General features: G+C 54.5%; 1 protein-coding gene and 1 long non-coding RNA gene across 2 annotated transcripts; one reads left to right on the top strand and one right to left on the bottom strand.

Annotated features, from left to right (window-relative positions):
• Positions 1–1,531: 1,531 nt before the first annotated feature.
• Positions 1,532–4,597, top strand: LOC139604393 (serine/threonine-protein kinase pim-1-like). Its single transcript, XM_071455562.1, has 6 exons — positions 1,532–1,587; positions 2,002–2,683; positions 2,800–2,850; positions 3,054–3,420; positions 4,066–4,242; positions 4,491–4,597. Exons 1-6 carry the CDS (start codon positions 1,532–1,534, stop codon positions 4,595–4,597), a joined length of 1,440 nt encoding a protein of 479 aa, XP_071311663.1.
• A 7,426-nt stretch (positions 4,598–12,023) lies between these two features.
• LOC139604418 (uncharacterized) lies at positions 12,024–12,654 on the bottom strand. The gene is made up of 2 exons (XR_011683979.1): positions 12,496–12,654; positions 12,024–12,256 (listed from the first exon to the last, which is right to left on the bottom strand). It is a non-coding gene; the product is annotated as an uncharacterized lncRNA (long non-coding RNA).
• Positions 12,655–15,505: the final 2,851 nt, after the last annotated feature.

Below are 15,505 nucleotides of genomic sequence, written 5' to 3'. Positions count from 1 at the left end.
TCCCTCAGATCCCACCTTAACTCCTCCCCATATATCAATGTATAAATATCCCTGCAGGACCCTGGGCCCAGGCTTTTTTCTGCATTGCTCTGTGTACTGTGCACGCCGTCCTGTTTGTTGTGTTTGCCTGCATTAAAGTTCTGTTTCCAGACAAGCAGATGAAAGCAGTCTCTCTCTGTTAAGTGGCCAGAGCTGGTTCTCAGGGAAACCACTGGCCAATGGTCCGGACGAGGACCAGAAGGTTTCACTGGTGTTTGCTGGCACTGCCAGCGCCCAGAGCTGGAAATTTCCCTATTCTGACACAGCCCAGGAGCAGCAATTTGCTGGCACAGAAATCCAAAACCCGGCCACTTTCTGCTACTGGCTCTGGCACTGCCCACATCTTGTGTTTGCTGTGCCAGTACCCAGATTTGGAAATTTCCCGGTGCCAGTAGAGCCCAAATCCGGCAGATTTCTGTCGCTGCCAACGACACCACCCAGATCTGGTGTTTGCTGGCAACGCCAGCGCCCAGATCTGAAAACTTCCTGGTGCCAGCACAGCCCAAGTGCAGTGATTTGCTGGCACAGAAAGCCAAAAGTTGGAAATTTCCAGGTTCTGGCTCCAGCACCATCCAGATCTGGTGTTTGCTGGGACTGACAGTGCCCAGATTTGGAAATTTCCCGGTGCCTTCACAGCCCAGGTCCAGCAATTTGGTTTTAGCTAGCTTAGGCAGAGAAGTTCCTGGGACTGGGACTTTCCTTTTTCTTGGAACTGTTTAAACCTGCTCTGGACTGAAAACCCAGAAAAACACCAGAAGCTCACACCTGTGGCCCACTGAGGTCTGGGACGCTGCATTCCAGCACCAGAGGGACTTAGAAGAGACCGAGTGAGCCAACTACAACCCACAAAAAGCACCTTCTGAATTTGCCATCCCTTCAGCACTGTCAGAGGTTTTATTTAATATTATTCATTTTTCATGCTGGTGAATACTTTACTTGATAAACAAACTGGGGTTTTATTACTTTTCCCAAGGGAAGTCTTTTTCTGAACTAGTAGGGGGAGAGGCCACTGGAACTTGATTTCTAGATGGACCCCTTTTGGAGGCTTCCTCCCAAAATTTGCCATAAACCAGCACAAACAGTCACAATGGAAACTTCACCAGTGGCACAACACCCCAGCCCACCAGGAAAAGAAAGGACACGTAAAGTTCTCCAAACAGTTGTCCTGCTTTGCTGCAAAAGTCCTGCTGCAGACACTGTGCAGTGTGGAAAGCCAAGAGAAGCTGCAGCTGGTGGCAAATCTTGGGACAGAAGCTTGACCTTGTTCTCCAGGAGAGATTCTTGGCAAGAGCAGACAGGAGCAGATTCCTGGAAAACTGAAACAGCTTTCCAGAAGAGAAATGTAAATGAAAGAAACAATCCAAGATGTTTTCCTTTATTTATTTCTATGCTCCCCTTTTCCATGGGGCACTACTTCTCCATCCCAGTAATTCCAGATGCACTGTACCTCTAAGATCAGTGGCTTAGTGATTTTTAGACACTCTAAAATACCATGAGCCACACAGAGTTTTCCTTCCCCTGTTTTTACTGGAAGGCAACACTGGAGATGTAAGTGCAGTGCTGGGCTCAGGTAGGAATCCTAGCCCAAGGGAAGGTGTCCCGCCAGTGTTTGCCCCTCAGCCAGGCCAATGCAGAGCAGCAAGCGAGGGCATTGCTGTGCCAGTGTGCAGGAGTCAGGGCTCTGCACCTGGGCTCAAGGCTGCAAAGTTCCCGTGTTTGGACAGACTCAGGGGCTGTGCCCGGGGCGCGCGGGGCTCGAACGTGGGGCTCGTGGGGCGAGCGGGGAACGGACACGGGGACGAACGGCCCCGGTGCTTCAGTTGCAGCGGCGGCAGCGGCGGCAGCAGCAGCGGCGGTAGCAGCGGCAGAAGCAGAAAAGCAGATATTCTATAACGATCTTTCTCTTTCTATCCTTCTTTCTCTTTCTCTCTTTCTTGGTCTTTCTCTCTTTCTTTCTCTGAGTCTCCCTTTCCCGTTGTCGGGCACCCTTCTCCCGGGGTCCCTTGCCCGGCGTCCCTCTCGTGTCCCCGCCTCCCTCTCGTGTCCCCGCCTCCCTCTCCCCCTGCCGGGCCGGGCCATGCCCCCGGCCCGCCCCCGGCCCCGGGCGGGGCTGCCCCGTGCCCGGCCCCGCCCGTCCCGCCGCGGTCTCGCCTCCGCCCGGCTCTGGCCCTACTGGCGGTGGCGCTGCTGGGCGGGCATCAGTGCCGTGTGCGGGGGCGGCATCGCCGCCCTTCGCCTCCGCCTGGCCCGAGCCCGGCCCCGGCCCCGAGGCAGGCTCCAGCCCCGAGCCCGGCCCCGGCCCCGGCTCCTGCCGGGGCCCGCGGAGGACACAGGCGGCGCGGCCGCTGCCGCCGCCTCCGCTGCGGCTTCCCCGGCCCGAGCTCCGCCGCTCGGCAGCGCGGCCGCCGGCCCCGAGCCTCCCGTGCCGCGTTGCGAGGAGCGAAGGCCTGGGCATGGCCGGCCCGGGGCGGCTGAGGGGCGCTCGGAGGCCGTTGCTGGCCCCGGGCCGAGCGCTGACAGCCGCGTCCCGCCCGCAGGGACGGCGCCCGAGGCCCTGCAGGAGCGCTACCGCCTGGGTTCGCTGCTGGGGCGCGGAGGATTCGGCAGCGTCTTCGCGGCCACGCGGCTCTCGGACGGCGCCCCGGTGAGCGGCGGGGCCGGCGGCGGGCGCAGGACGAGGGGGCGGAGGAGGAGGAGGAGGAGGATGGGGCTGGGCAGGGCGGGCGGCGAGCTGAGCCCGCTGCTGTCCTTGGCTTGCAGGTGGCCATCAAGAGGGTGCCACGGAACCGCGTCCGGCACTGGGGCGAGCTGGTGAGTGAGCGGGGCCAGCAGCAGCAGCCGGGGCTGCCGGGCGGGGATGAGCCGAGGCCCGGCACGGTGGAAGCCGCCAGGACGCCTCGAGGGGGAGCGGGCGTGGGCGCAGCGCAGGGCGCAGAGCATCCCGGGCTGGCTCAGGGCTTCCCCAGGCCTTGCACGGCATCGGCCCCACTGAGGGCATCGTGCTCCTCCCGCAGCCCGACGGCAGCAGGGCCCCGCTGGAGATCGTGCTGCAGGCCAAGGTGTCCACTGGCTTCCCCGGCGTGGTGCAGCTCCTGGAGTGGTTCGAGCTGCCCAACCACATCGTGATGGTGATGGAGCGGCCAGAGCGGTGTCAGGACCTGCATCGTGTCATTCGGGCACGGCGGTTCGTGCCCGAGGAGGTGGCACGGGAGCTGTTCCGCCAGGTGCTGGAGGCCGTGCGGCACTGCACCAGCTGCGGGGTCCTGCACCGCGACATCAAACCAGAGAACATCGTGCTTGACCTGGCCACCGGGCAGGCCAAATTGATCGACTTTGGCTGTGGCACCTACCTGCAAGACACAGCCTACACCCACTTTGCAGGTGAGCCCACGTAAGGGTGTACTCCTGGTGCCGGGATCTCATGGCCCAACATCTCCCAGCCCAAGCTGGCTGTGGCAGCGGGGATTCTCCCTTTTGCTGCCAGTCAGGGGACTGAGTCTTCAGCTGAGTTGCTTTAGAGCGGGGCTGGGTGGGCAGCCATCTTCCAGCCCTGCTGGCAGCCTTTGCCAGCCACTCTGCCCAGGACTGGGGCTGGGCTGGGGCAGCCAGCCCGACCAAAACCCCCGTGGGTGGGGGTAGCAGAGAGGGGGGTGGAACCTGTGCCCCAGCCAGTTTGGTGTGCAGGCGAGAGGAAGGGCTTGCACTACTCAACTCGCCCTGTTAGCCTTTGCTTCCTAATATTTTAGGGGCAATGCAGGCAGGGAGGATAAGGGCATGTCTTCCCCAGCACAGAGAGGGTTTTTCCTTTGCTTGTCATGGTCAGGCTTAGCCAGGGCTTCCTCTGCCCTCTTCTGACACCAGTGGCTTCTTTTCCAAGCCTTAGTTTGTGCACAAGTCCCAGGTGCTGGCGAGAGGGCAGTGGTCACCCTGTGTGCCACTGATGCAGCCCCCGCAGGCCCAGGGATGCTGGGGCCAGGCTCTGGGAGCAGCAGCATCCCCCTGCTGAACTCCATCTGTATTCCATAGGAACACCGTCCTACAGCCCCCCGGAATGGAACGACTTTGGCTGGTACCATGGCGAGGCAGCAACGATCTGGTCCCTGGGCATCCTGCTGCACCAGATGGTCTGCGGGGAGCACCCTTTCAGGAGGGGCCGGAGCCTCAGCTGGGGCCAGCTCCCGCTGCCACAAGGGCTCTCTCAAGGTGGATCCTCTTCTCTGGGCACGGGGGGAATCCCAGTGTTGGGAGCCAGCAGTGGGCTCGTGAGCATCCCGCTCTGGCAGCTGCTGAGGAGGTGGCACACGTCCTGCTCTCCTCCAAAACAGGGAATGGATGGGAAAGTTTAGGCCCAGCCCTGAGTGCATCCAGCAAGGCCTGGGCATGGCAATAGTGGGGCAAAGCGGACAGGGGCCTTCTCTGGCTGACCGGCAGTTTCTGCTTTCTCTGCCCAGAGTGCAAAGATCTGATCAGGTGGTGTTTATCCGTGAACTCCTTGGAAAGACCCACATTAGAAGACCTGTTCTCTGATCCTTGGGTGCAGGATATTTCTCGGCCGTAGAAGAAGGGAGAGAGCCACAGGCACACTTTGATGCAGGGCCCTGGTAAGTTGCAGCTCCACACATGCCTTGGCAATCAGAAGCAAAGGAACCCAGACCTTTTTGTGCTGCCTGTGTCACTGCACGGGGGTCATGGGATGGGCACACGCAGCCCTTGTGCTGCAGCTGAGCTGCTCTGCCCAGCACTGGTGGCCGCCATCCAAGCTGGTTTTGCTTGTGCTGATTCCCTGACAGCTGGGGCCCTGGGCAGAGCCCTGAGAGCCTGGTCTGCCCCCAGGGAAGGAGCAGGAGCCCCTGGAGAAGCTGTACCGGGTGGGGATGCTGCTGCTGCTGCTGCTGCTGCTGCTGCTGCTGCTGGAGACAGCCAGGATGACATAAAGGATGAGAAGCTCTTCCTCAGCCTGGCCACTGGAGGCTGAAGGTGATGGACTTTGATTCTGGCACCTTCTTCAAAGCCAGACTCCACAGGGAATTTGCAGATGAGTCCCCACGCGGGGAAATGCTGCCAGATTTGGGCATGGCCCAGCCTGGCTGGGAAGCAAAGGTTCCCCCTTTGCTGGGGCAGATGCAACTCATTCTTCAGTCGCTGCCCAGCTGCTTTTGGCAGGGCTGGGGCATGGGCTGGGCTGGGTACAAATGGGAGTGGGCTCCTGGCCCTGCCAACAGCCCCCAGCAGCCACCGTGGCCTGGGCTGGGGCTGGGGCTGGGGCAGCCAGCCCGACACAAGCAAAGCCCCATGCTGGGAGCAGAGGTGGGACTCCAGAAGCTGTGCAGGGGCTGCTTTGCTCTGCAGGCAAGGAAGGGCTGGGCTGCTGCACTGCCCTTGTTTGCTTTGGGATCACCGTGATTTTGGGGGGCAGTGCAGGGTGGAAGTGAGAAAGCGTGGGCTTCCCTCACCCATGGCTGGGTTTTTCCCTACCATGTAGGAGTTGGGCCTTCCTCAAGGCCCTGACAGAGATAAGAGTTCTTCCCATTTTTCTTGTTCTCCCTTTTTGTCTCTAATCTCTTTTCAAGAATGTTTTGTTTGTTTTTCCAGAGGAAGCGTTCCAGGTGGTGCAGTGTGGATGGGGAAGTGCTTGGGAGCAGCTGTGGCGTGGATGGGCGGTGGCCTTGGAGAAGGCTGAGGCCATGGTTTGGGAGCAGCTTTTCTTGCAGCCGTGGCTGGCGTGAGGTGGGTCCGTGTGTGCTTGGCAGGGTGGGATCAGAGCTTTTGGGAGATGGCAGCGAGCACAGGAGCATCCTGCTCTGGGCAGCTGCTGAGGGCTGGATGTGCCGTGGCTGGCTGCAGGCTGGGCACATGTCCTGCCCTCCTGCTCTGCTGCCAAAGGCAGCAGGGATGGGCAGCTCTGGGCACAGCTCTGGGCACAGCCAGCACGGCCTGGGCACCGCAGGCCTTGGCACAAGGGCACAGGAGCCCTCAGCTGACGGGCACTTTCTGCTTTCTCTCCTTGCAGCCGGGCTCTGCGGCTGCTGAGGCTGCTCTGAGCTCTGCCAGGGCTCTGCTGGGCTCAGCCCTGGGCCCAGCTGGGCTGGCTCTGCCCTCACATTGCTCTGACAGCTTTGCATCAGACGAGCCCCTTGCGAGCACAGTGCCTGAGCTTTCTGCTTTGGCAGCTGAGTGAGACTCTGCTGCAGGCCCAGAGATTGCAGCTGGGGACACACATCCAATTGGCAAGAACCCAAACCCTCCACAGTCCCAGCTGAACGCCTGGATCTGCACAGGGTGTTTGTCTGTCCCATTCTTCCTTCTTGATTGGCTGGAATTGTGCAATTGCACTTTCTTCCTCCTCTAGAAGTGCCTGAGTGGGCCAAAGCTGGCGAGTGGGCCGTGTTCCTGAGGCAGTGTAGTCTGGAGCTGTTGGATGGAGAATTGCCCTTCTGCACTGCCAAACCAGAGTAAGAACCCCTAAGTGGCACGTTGTGTCTCTAAGAAATCCCTGACAGTTTCAAAGGGAATGTGCAGCTCCTTCCCAGGCTGAGAAGGAAGGGCATCTTCTAAAGGATTTGGGCTTTGACAGAGTTTCCATTCCCAGTCCTGCTTGGAGCGGGAAGGGCACAAAGCAATTTCCTCTTGCTTTGAGCACAATTTCAAATGGCAATGTTGGAAACAAAGCCCAAAATCTTTTAAAAGGCTTCTGAGGTCAGTAAGATGGATCCATGCCATCAGCACATTTACAATGTAAATAACTGAGTTCCCCTTTAAAAAAGATCATTTACCTCTTAATGCAAAGTTTCAGAACATTTTCACTAACACTTGGGTTTTGTTTTCATCTTTCACATTTTATATAGTTTTTTTTCTTTTTCCTTTTTTTCCTTTAAATAGAAAACATGTCCTACAGAAGGAATGTCCTTTGCTCCTGGTTCCTGTGTGGAGCAGCTCCCTTGCTGCTGGCTGAGCTGCTCAGGCAGAGCCCGGCAGCTCCTGGCCCTGCAGGGCTGAGGCTTTTCCCCGTTGCTGGGCACAGACTGATGGAGCAGCACTGCTAAACACGGGCACACACAGAGGGCCCAGCAGCAGCTGCCTTTGGCCACCTGAGGCTCCAAGGCCCAACCTCTGAGCAGCCAGGGCTGGAAGAGACTGGCAGCATCTGATCCCTGACTCTGGGCCAGGGCTGCACAAATGACCCCACAGCAGCTGCAGCAGCAGCAGCAGCAGCAGCAGATGGAGCTGACTTTCAGCACAGCCCCTGGCCCTGTTCCCTCCCGTGTGCAGCGGTGTCACAGCAGCCTGAGGCACCTGGGAGCCCCCAGTGCCAGCAGGGACCTGAGATGGCAGCCCTGGGCTCCTGGAGGCTGTGCAAGGAACGCAGCTGGGCACTCCCTGTCCATGGGGAGCTTGCAGATGGAAAAGGCTGCTGTGCCCAGGCAGCTCCAAGGGCACAGAAAGGAGGCTCTGGAGCACTGGATCAGTGCCAGTGCCACAGTCCTGGGCAGCAGCCAGCCAGCCCTGGGGGAACAGAGGGCACAGCAAGAGGGACAGAAGCAGGCAAGGGCAGAGACTGGGAAGAGCCAGGCCTGCGAGCAGGAACAGCTGCTCCATTGCACTCCTGGAGAAAGCTCTTGGCTGCTTCAAAGCGCTGAAAGGCGTGAAGGGCAGAGAGGAGGCCACAGCAAACAATGCTCCTGTTTGCACAGCCTCCCCTCTGCGTGTCCCAGAAGGAATTGGATGGACTGGATTCGTCTCTCCGAGTGCTCTCGTTCAGCATGAGCAGCTCAGCACCAGGAGCTGAAGGAGCTGAAGCCTCAGGCCACAGGAGCTGGGCAAGAGGGAACTTCTGGAGCAAAGTAATGCTGCTGAAATAGCCCCAGCTGAATGCAGCGGATATCATCATGGAATCACAGAATCCTTTCTGTTGGAAAAGCCCTCTGAGCTCACCCAGTGCAGCCGCTCAGCCAGCAGTGCCAAGCCCAGCACTAAAGCACGTCCCTGAAGTGCCAAGGCCTGGACAGCAGCCCTGAGTGAGGCCTGGACAGCAGGCCCTGAGCCAAAGGTGGCCTCTGGAGGAACCTTCCAAGCAAAGGTTATCTTTGTATCTGCTCCCTGCTGAGATCTGCATGGTCATTAGCACTGTGATAGATGTAGCCACTCCTTAGTGAAACATGGATGGACCTTTGTGTATTTAGAAGCCAGAGAAGGCCATGAAATCTGACATCTGGCCTTGTGTGGGGCTGAAGGATCAAAGTCAGCTGCCTTGGCTCCTCCTTGAGGCCTGGCCAGGCTTTGGGAGGGAGCCAAGAGGAGGATGAAAGCAGATGTTGGCACACTAGCAGTGCTGTCAGTTTGTTCATGCAGCACTGTCAGAGCTGGGCCCTCTCCCAGCGGGCCTGGAGCCTCAGCTGGGGCTGGAGGCACCTGCAGGAATTGCCAGTGCCCAGGAGTGGCTCTGCAGCCCTTGGCTGTGACAGCTTCCCCAGCTGCTGTGTGCATCTGGGGGATGGCAAAGGCTGAGGGGAAATGCTGCTGCATCTTTCCTAATCAGTGCAGGCAATCTTTGGTGGGGATGATTGGGTGCATTGCTGAGCTGCTCCTTTTGTGATTCTTTGCTGCTCTGAACTGCAGGAAATGACACTGATTCCTTCAGCTGGAGTCTGTGTCTTTGGTGCTGACTTTGCTCACTGGTCAAACCAAACTGGCCCAGTCTGGCCAGATCCCAACCAAATGTCACTTGTTCAATGTCAATGTGAGGCATCAGTGCCATCAGAAATTCCCAGATGGGAAGCCCTTCCCTGGAGTTCCCTGGCTCTGGAGTGGGCTGAGGTGGGAGCCCCGTGGGAGCAGTGGGGCAGTCGGGTAAAAGAAGCTGCAGCCCTGGATGTCTTCAAATGCATCCAAAAATTGCACATGGAAAAGGAAAAGGACTTGTGGGTTTGGGCAGACAAAGATGAATTTGTTAAGAGTCCATTGGAAACAGCAGCTTCAGAAGGAGCAATTATTGTTGGAATGCTCCCACATGGAGCAAGAGAAGAAGGTTTTAATCTTGAGCTCAGCTGCATTTGTATCAGTGAAATATCAATATACTAAATAACTATATCTATTTATTGTATAATAAGACCTTAATATACTTATATATAGTTGTGTATTTATATATATATATTATATATATATGTATTTATCTGTCTATATGTATATCAATATGTATATCTACATATGAAATAATAATAATGTGAAATAGTGCTGACAATACTAATTTGGTAGCTTTGGCTGCTCAGGGATGTAACACTAAATACCCTACAGAACAGGATTGGCCAGGACCCTCATGTCAGTGGTCAACTTTGTGAGATTGTATACAATGTAAAAAGGAGGAAGGGAGGAAATTGGCTATTTCCCCAGGGTTTGCTGATACTGTGATGCAGAGTGCTTTGTCTGTTGCTGTGAAAAATACAGGGATGAAGCCTGCAGGGTTTTTCATATCCCAGACTATGCACAAGCTGCAGGATTGGTTGAACGGGTGAAGGGGTTGTTAAAAGAGCAGTTGATAAAATGAGGAGATGGGAACCTTTGCCCATGGAGAACCCATCTCCCAGATGTGCTCCTTGCCCTTAACAATGGCCCACTGGGGAAATGGAAACCCCCTGGCTGTGCACGGCTGCCCCCAATTTGCAAATCCAACCATGGGCAGTGAGACTTGGACTGCCTGGGAAATTGTTCTGGCTGTGATGGCCCCTGGCAGGGCCAGCCCAGAGGCTGCAGGGCTGGGCCTTCATGCATTGGAATTAATGAGGATGAATTCAAAGCAAATGAGAGCCATCAATACTGAAACAGGAATTCAGATTCCTCCAGGACACTTTGCTTTGGTAACTGCTCCCTTGGAGCTTGGCCTTGCAAAGTGTTCATGTCATGGCAGGAGGAATTGATGCAGAATATGCAGGAGAAATTACAGTAATTCTGTGAAACAATAGTGACCAGGATTGGATTATTCAACCCCATGGCAGGGTAGCACAATTATTGATATTGCAATTTTAGGAACGATTGTGAAAAAAGGAGCTCCAGCTGCAATCACCACCGTTTGTGGAGATAAAGGGTTTGGATGCAGCAGTCCTAATAATGGAGCCAGAGCGTGGGTCCGGAGGCCAAATGGCCCTCCCGAGGCAGCTGAAGGAGCAGCTCCTGGAAAAGCCAACTCGGGAGTCCTGAAAGCTGGGCAGGAACAATGGGAATGTGTCCCTGCAGCCAAGGACTGTGTGTGAGAACAAGTAGATGTGACAGGATATTGTTTTACACATGCTGCCAGACCAAATCTCCCTGTTTGCCCCAAGGGCCCCTTTGGCAAATGCTCTGATCCACGGGGCTCCATGGGAAGGCTGCTGTGACACTGAGGGACTTGCACAGGAATTGCATCCAGGAGCCCGGGTGCCCCTCAGGGACTGGGACCCGGCCCCTTCCAGCCAGAGGGGAAAGGGCCCCCCAAGCCTTGTTAGCCCCAGACAACATGGTAAAGCTGAACAGCAAAGGGCCTGGGGGCATTATTCTGGAATTAAAAAGGTGCCAGCTCCATGGACAACAGAATTCTTGTTCCTAACTCCAAGGAGATTGAGAAAAAAGAATGAAGAACGGTGTCACCAAAGTACTACTGATGTCTGTAAGGTGTACCTTGATAGTCAGCCAGAATCTTTGTCTGCCACAAACACCTCTAGTGTTTGACCAAGGGGTTAGTCATCAAAATGTAATGATGAGTTCTGATGGATTGCTGAGCTTCTTTTGTAATTCTTTGCTAATGATGATGTGCTTTGCTGAGCTTATCCTTTTGTCATTCTTTGCAGCTGTGCATGATATAAATGCCACAATTCCTTCAGTTGGTGTCTGTGTCTTTGTTAGTGACCCTGCCCACTGGTGAAACAGGGCCCCCTCTTGCCTAAGTGTTAGCTGGGAAGGCAAAAAGCCTCCCTCCAAAATTGCCCCCTTGCTCCTTGTTCCCCCCCTTCATAGCCTGAGCATGATGTGCTCTGGTCTGGGCTGTGCCCGGGCTCAGCTGGGGTCACCTGTCCTGGCTGTGTCCCCTGCCAAGCTCCCCCGCAGCCCCAGCCCCTCCCCAGCGTGGCTGGACGAGGGGCAGGACAGGCCTTGGCTGTGCTGCAGCTCAGCAAGAACAAAACCATCTCTGCGTGCTCAGCGCTGTGCTCAGCACCCGGCCCAGCAGTGTCTCAGTGCCAGGGGCTGTGCCCTCAGTGCCTGCCAGGGCTTTCCATGGCAACTGCCAGGCCAGGTGCCCCAGGTGTCCCCCCCCAGTGCCGGTTGCCATGGAAACAGTGCCCAGCCCTGCCCCTTTCTGTCTGGCTGACCTGGCCTTTGGCCCTGGCAGTGCCCTTGGCTGCTGGTTCCTGGTGCCTGAGCGGCCAGCGCGGCACAGGGCAGGTGGCCATGGCACAGCCCCCAGCAAGGGATCCCCTCTGGCTCTGGGCACTGACACCAGCCCTGAGCAAGGGGCCCAGGCCAGCTTTCCATGCCCACCAACCATCACAAGGCTTTTGCCCAGAAAAAGGTACTTGGACATCTGTAACTCTTTGTTCTTATTGTCTCGTATTCTCCTAAATCCTAATTGTCCTAAGTTTTATTACTTTAATTATATTACTGTTTTATAAAACAATTTAATTGTTTTATAGCAATTTTTTAAAAGTTTAAAAACAAGTGATTGGTGTTTTTCACACAGTGCCCAACACACAACATCCCATGTACTGATGTTTCTGGGGGAGCCATTTACAACACCAGGGGCTCACAGGATGTGAAAAACGCCAATCACTTGTTTTTTAAATTTTTAAAAGTTTCATAGTAATAAAATGGTTAGAAAAAGAGCAATATAATTCGAGTAATAATAACTTGGCAAATTTGGATTAGTACAATATGAGACAATACAAACAAAGAGTTACGGATATCTGGGTACCTTTTTCTGGGCAAAATAAGCCTGAAAAAAGACAAACTTTAAGAGAGGATTAACCCTTAAAGACAATAACCTGTTGCATATTCATACACCTCATACATGATGCATAAATTCCATTCAAACCAAGGAGTCTGTTCAGTGTCAACTTCTTCCTCTGAATCCTGACGGCGTCTTCAGGGCTGAGCAGGCAGGAAGAAGTTCGTTTCCTCTGATAGGAAAGCAATAAATTCTCTTTCTCTGAAAGATTTAGGTGTCCTGTGGCTGCTATCTCGCTGCAAGTCCTTTCTTTAAAAAAAAAGTATCTCACATAGCATAGTTTTTATTTTAACATTATGTTATAACCTAAAACTAGATTTAACACAGTACTTAAGAAAATTAATACAGCATAACTTTCTGACATAACACATATAATATTCATTTGAATATTTGCGAAAAGCCAATCATAAAATACGCATTTTTCCCACAGGAGGACTGGGCTCCCCCATTTATTCCCTGTACAGGCGGGACCCCTCTTCCCCTCAGACCTCTCCCGCCTTCCCCGCGACGGCCAAAGTCCCGCTGTGCTGCCCCCGGCCGGCGACCACGGCGACATCGCCAACCCGCCCGGGCCCCCGGGCTGCCCCGAGACCTCTCTGGCGTCCACGGGCGACGAGCAAGCCCCGCCGATGGCCCCGATGGCCCCGATGCTGCCGATGGCCCCGCCGATGGCCCCGATGGTGCCGTTGGCCCCGCCGATGGCCCCGATGGTGCCGTTGGCCCCGCCGATGGCCCCGCCGATGGCCCCGCCCGATGGCCCCGCCGATGGCCCCGCCGATGGCCCCGCCCGATGGCCCCGCCCGATGGCCCCGCCGATGGCCCCGCCGATGGCCCCGCCCGATGGCCCCGCCGATGGCCCCGCCGATGGCCCCGCCGATGGCCCCGCGGCCGCCGCTCTGTCCGGCCGGGCCGTGCCCGGGCCGTGCCCCGCGAGCTCCGCTAGGCGGCGCCCCCGCCCCCGCGCTGAGGGGCCGCTGCCGCTTCCCGCCCTTCGCGCCCGCCCTCAGCGGCCGCCGGGAGCTGGGGCCGCTCCGCCCGCCCTTTTATCGGAGCCATGGAGAAGGAAAACCGCTTTAAATTGTTCATGCCGCTGCGCCTGAGCGCTGGGCAGGTGTCTGCGGGCAGATCCCAGGTGAGCGCTCGGCCGCGGGGCCGCTGAGGGCGGCCCCAAACCCCCCCTCCCCGGCCGTCCCCTCGGGCTGTGCTGCTCTGGAGGCCGCGGCTGAGGAGGGGACGTGGGGAAAGCGCTGGGGCCCTTCCCCGGGGACACGGGGACAGTGCTGGGCCCGGGGAGTGCCCGGCAGAGCCCCGGGCTGGAGCACACACACACCTGCCCCTTGCCCCGGCACAGCCCCGGCCTGGAGCACACACACACCTGCCCCTTGCCCCGGCACAGCCCCGGCCTGGAGCACACACACACCTGCCCCTGCGTGGGCCGGGACGGCTCCTGCACTGGACTCGCGTTTCTGTGCGTATGCCTGGAGTGGCAGGCATTCCTCTATCTCCGGCTGGGGTCTGTGTACAAATCACAAACGGGACGGGACTGCTGAGGAACTGCCTTGAGCTGTTTTCTTTTCCAGCATCAGTCTCATTACATGGTGATGACAATGGGAAGATGCCAGCAGCTCACATCCCAGGCAGCAGACCAAGAACTTAATGTTACAACTTACTTTCAAAGGTTTTTGACCAATCACACAAAGCAAAAGCATATTGACAGTAGTTCTATCCAACCACTGTAAGCACAGGTACCTTTGGTTCAAACAATGCTTGCCTTTTTTGAATACAATACCTGCTGCTTGTAAGCCTTAAAACACAATGCACAGAGCTCCATTATTAAGCTTAGAACTTCCTAATATCTCCCTAGATAAACTTTTCTGTAACTTAGGGAGTTATTCTAGACAAGCGTTAATACACAGACCATTGTTCTATTTGCCCTTACTTTTCTACTTTTTAAATAATTTTTCTGCTGACCTATCTCATAGCTACTGCTTGGCTCTAATCACAGTTCTGCTGTCTCTGAGGCTGCCTTTTGCAGCTTTCCCAAACCCCTCTGATTTGATGGATTCCCACAGGCCCCACTCAGATGCTTGCACTGGTGTTGGTGTCTTGGTCTCACCAGATCAGGTGTGCAGTGAAAATGTTCTGTCCCCACACTGAGTTATGGGAATTCAACAAGTTATTTTTTCATGTTGAAGCTCCTTATGAAATATGTTGAGATTCAAATGGGACATTCTGACAGCAGATGAGTTAGCTGTTTACAGGATGAACTTCTGTGACTTAAAAACCTTGTAAAAGGGTATTTTCATGCTGAAACATAATCAAATATGGTCTAGAAGTGCCCTTGGAAGCAAAGCAAAAAAGAAATATCAACTACTGGTCTTCAAAAAAGTAATTTGTCTCCTTGAGTCCTTTGCCATGCACCAGGGCCCAGCCAGGCAGGAGCTGCTGAGTTCCCTGCATTGAAAGCTCCCCTTTGGCCACAGTCTATAAATCAAACTGCAGGACACCAACAGTTTGATCAACCACTGGGCAGGAAGAAGTGAGTTCCAAAGCCATTACCAATACCTTGGGCTTTGAAATTTGTAGGCAGCTGGTTTATTAATGACAAATTCTATTTTCACATCATCTGTAGGGATTTTTTATGGATTTTATAATTCTTCTTTACAAATCTACCCATAAGGAACTAATGTTTAAAGTTGTGCAGGGTTTGAACAGATGCTCAGATGATGACTTTAAGCTGCCATTTGATGTGTCGAACCGTGGCGAAATCACTGATTCAGGTACGATTGGAATATTTGCCATGCACCTTCTTTAGATTTTTATATCTTGTCAAGGTTTAATTTTCATGAGTAGTCTCACAGTTTCATATCTGTAACTGTTAAATACAGTTTCACTGTTACTGTTTTTAGAAAGACATTGACCAAAATCTCTTCATGTTTCAGATACAATTTCACAGCAAGTGAAACTTTGCTCTGAAGTAGATGAAGAGGTCAGCTAAGTATCAACTCTGCACATCTAATTCCTTGGGGTCTTTTGAATTTGTTCCCAAACAGTGCCTAAAGCATTATTCAGTAGATATTTCAGGGCTAAAGGAAGTAGTTAAAAGGGAATAATGTTTTTTGTCTCCTGTTTAAAGCTGAATCACTAAGAGGAGATATTTGTGATTTAGTGAACATGCCTGGAAACAAATCTTTAAAAATTAAGGTGATTGCAATATTGCTGTTGTTCTTTCTTTGTTTGAAGTGCCTGTGAAGTCCATGAGCTTTAATTAGAGTAAGATTTAAACACTTAAGTATCCTTGTGGAACTGGTTCTGAATATTCTGTTGAGGGGCAGAAGGGTTGAAGTCAGAGTATTCTTTGGAAAACTGAAGTAGATTATCCCAATTGCCTTGTCTGGCTTTGTTTTATCTGTAAAACAATGAATTCAGTGGTTTCCAGCCTTGTCTGGCTTTGTTTAATCTGTAAAACATTGAATTCAGTGGTTTCCTCAAGCACTG

The sequence above is a fragment of the Agelaius tricolor genome, unplaced genomic scaffold (genome assembly GCF_023055355.1).
Source record: "Agelaius tricolor isolate 1412-34295 unplaced genomic scaffold, bAgeTri1.0.p SCAF_50, whole genome shotgun sequence".
Lineage (NCBI taxonomy): Eukaryota > Metazoa > Chordata > Aves > Passeriformes > Icteridae > Agelaius > Agelaius tricolor.
This window is presented reverse-complemented; position numbering and strand designations above follow the sequence as displayed.

Bases quoted from the DNA above. Each gene is read 5' to 3' on its own strand.
- LOC139604393 (XM_071455562.1), top strand. From the start codon at position 1,532: ATGAGCCACACAGAGTTTTCCTTCCCCTGTTTTTACTGGAAGGCAACA. The intron at 3,421-4,065 runs GTGAGCCCACGT...TGTATTCCATAG, and splicing joins AGCCTACACCCACTTTGCAG to GAACACCGTCCTACAGCCCC. The intron at 4,243-4,490 runs GTGGATCCTCTT...TTCTCTGCCCAG, and splicing joins GCCACAAGGGCTCTCTCAAG to AGTGCAAAGATCTGATCAGG.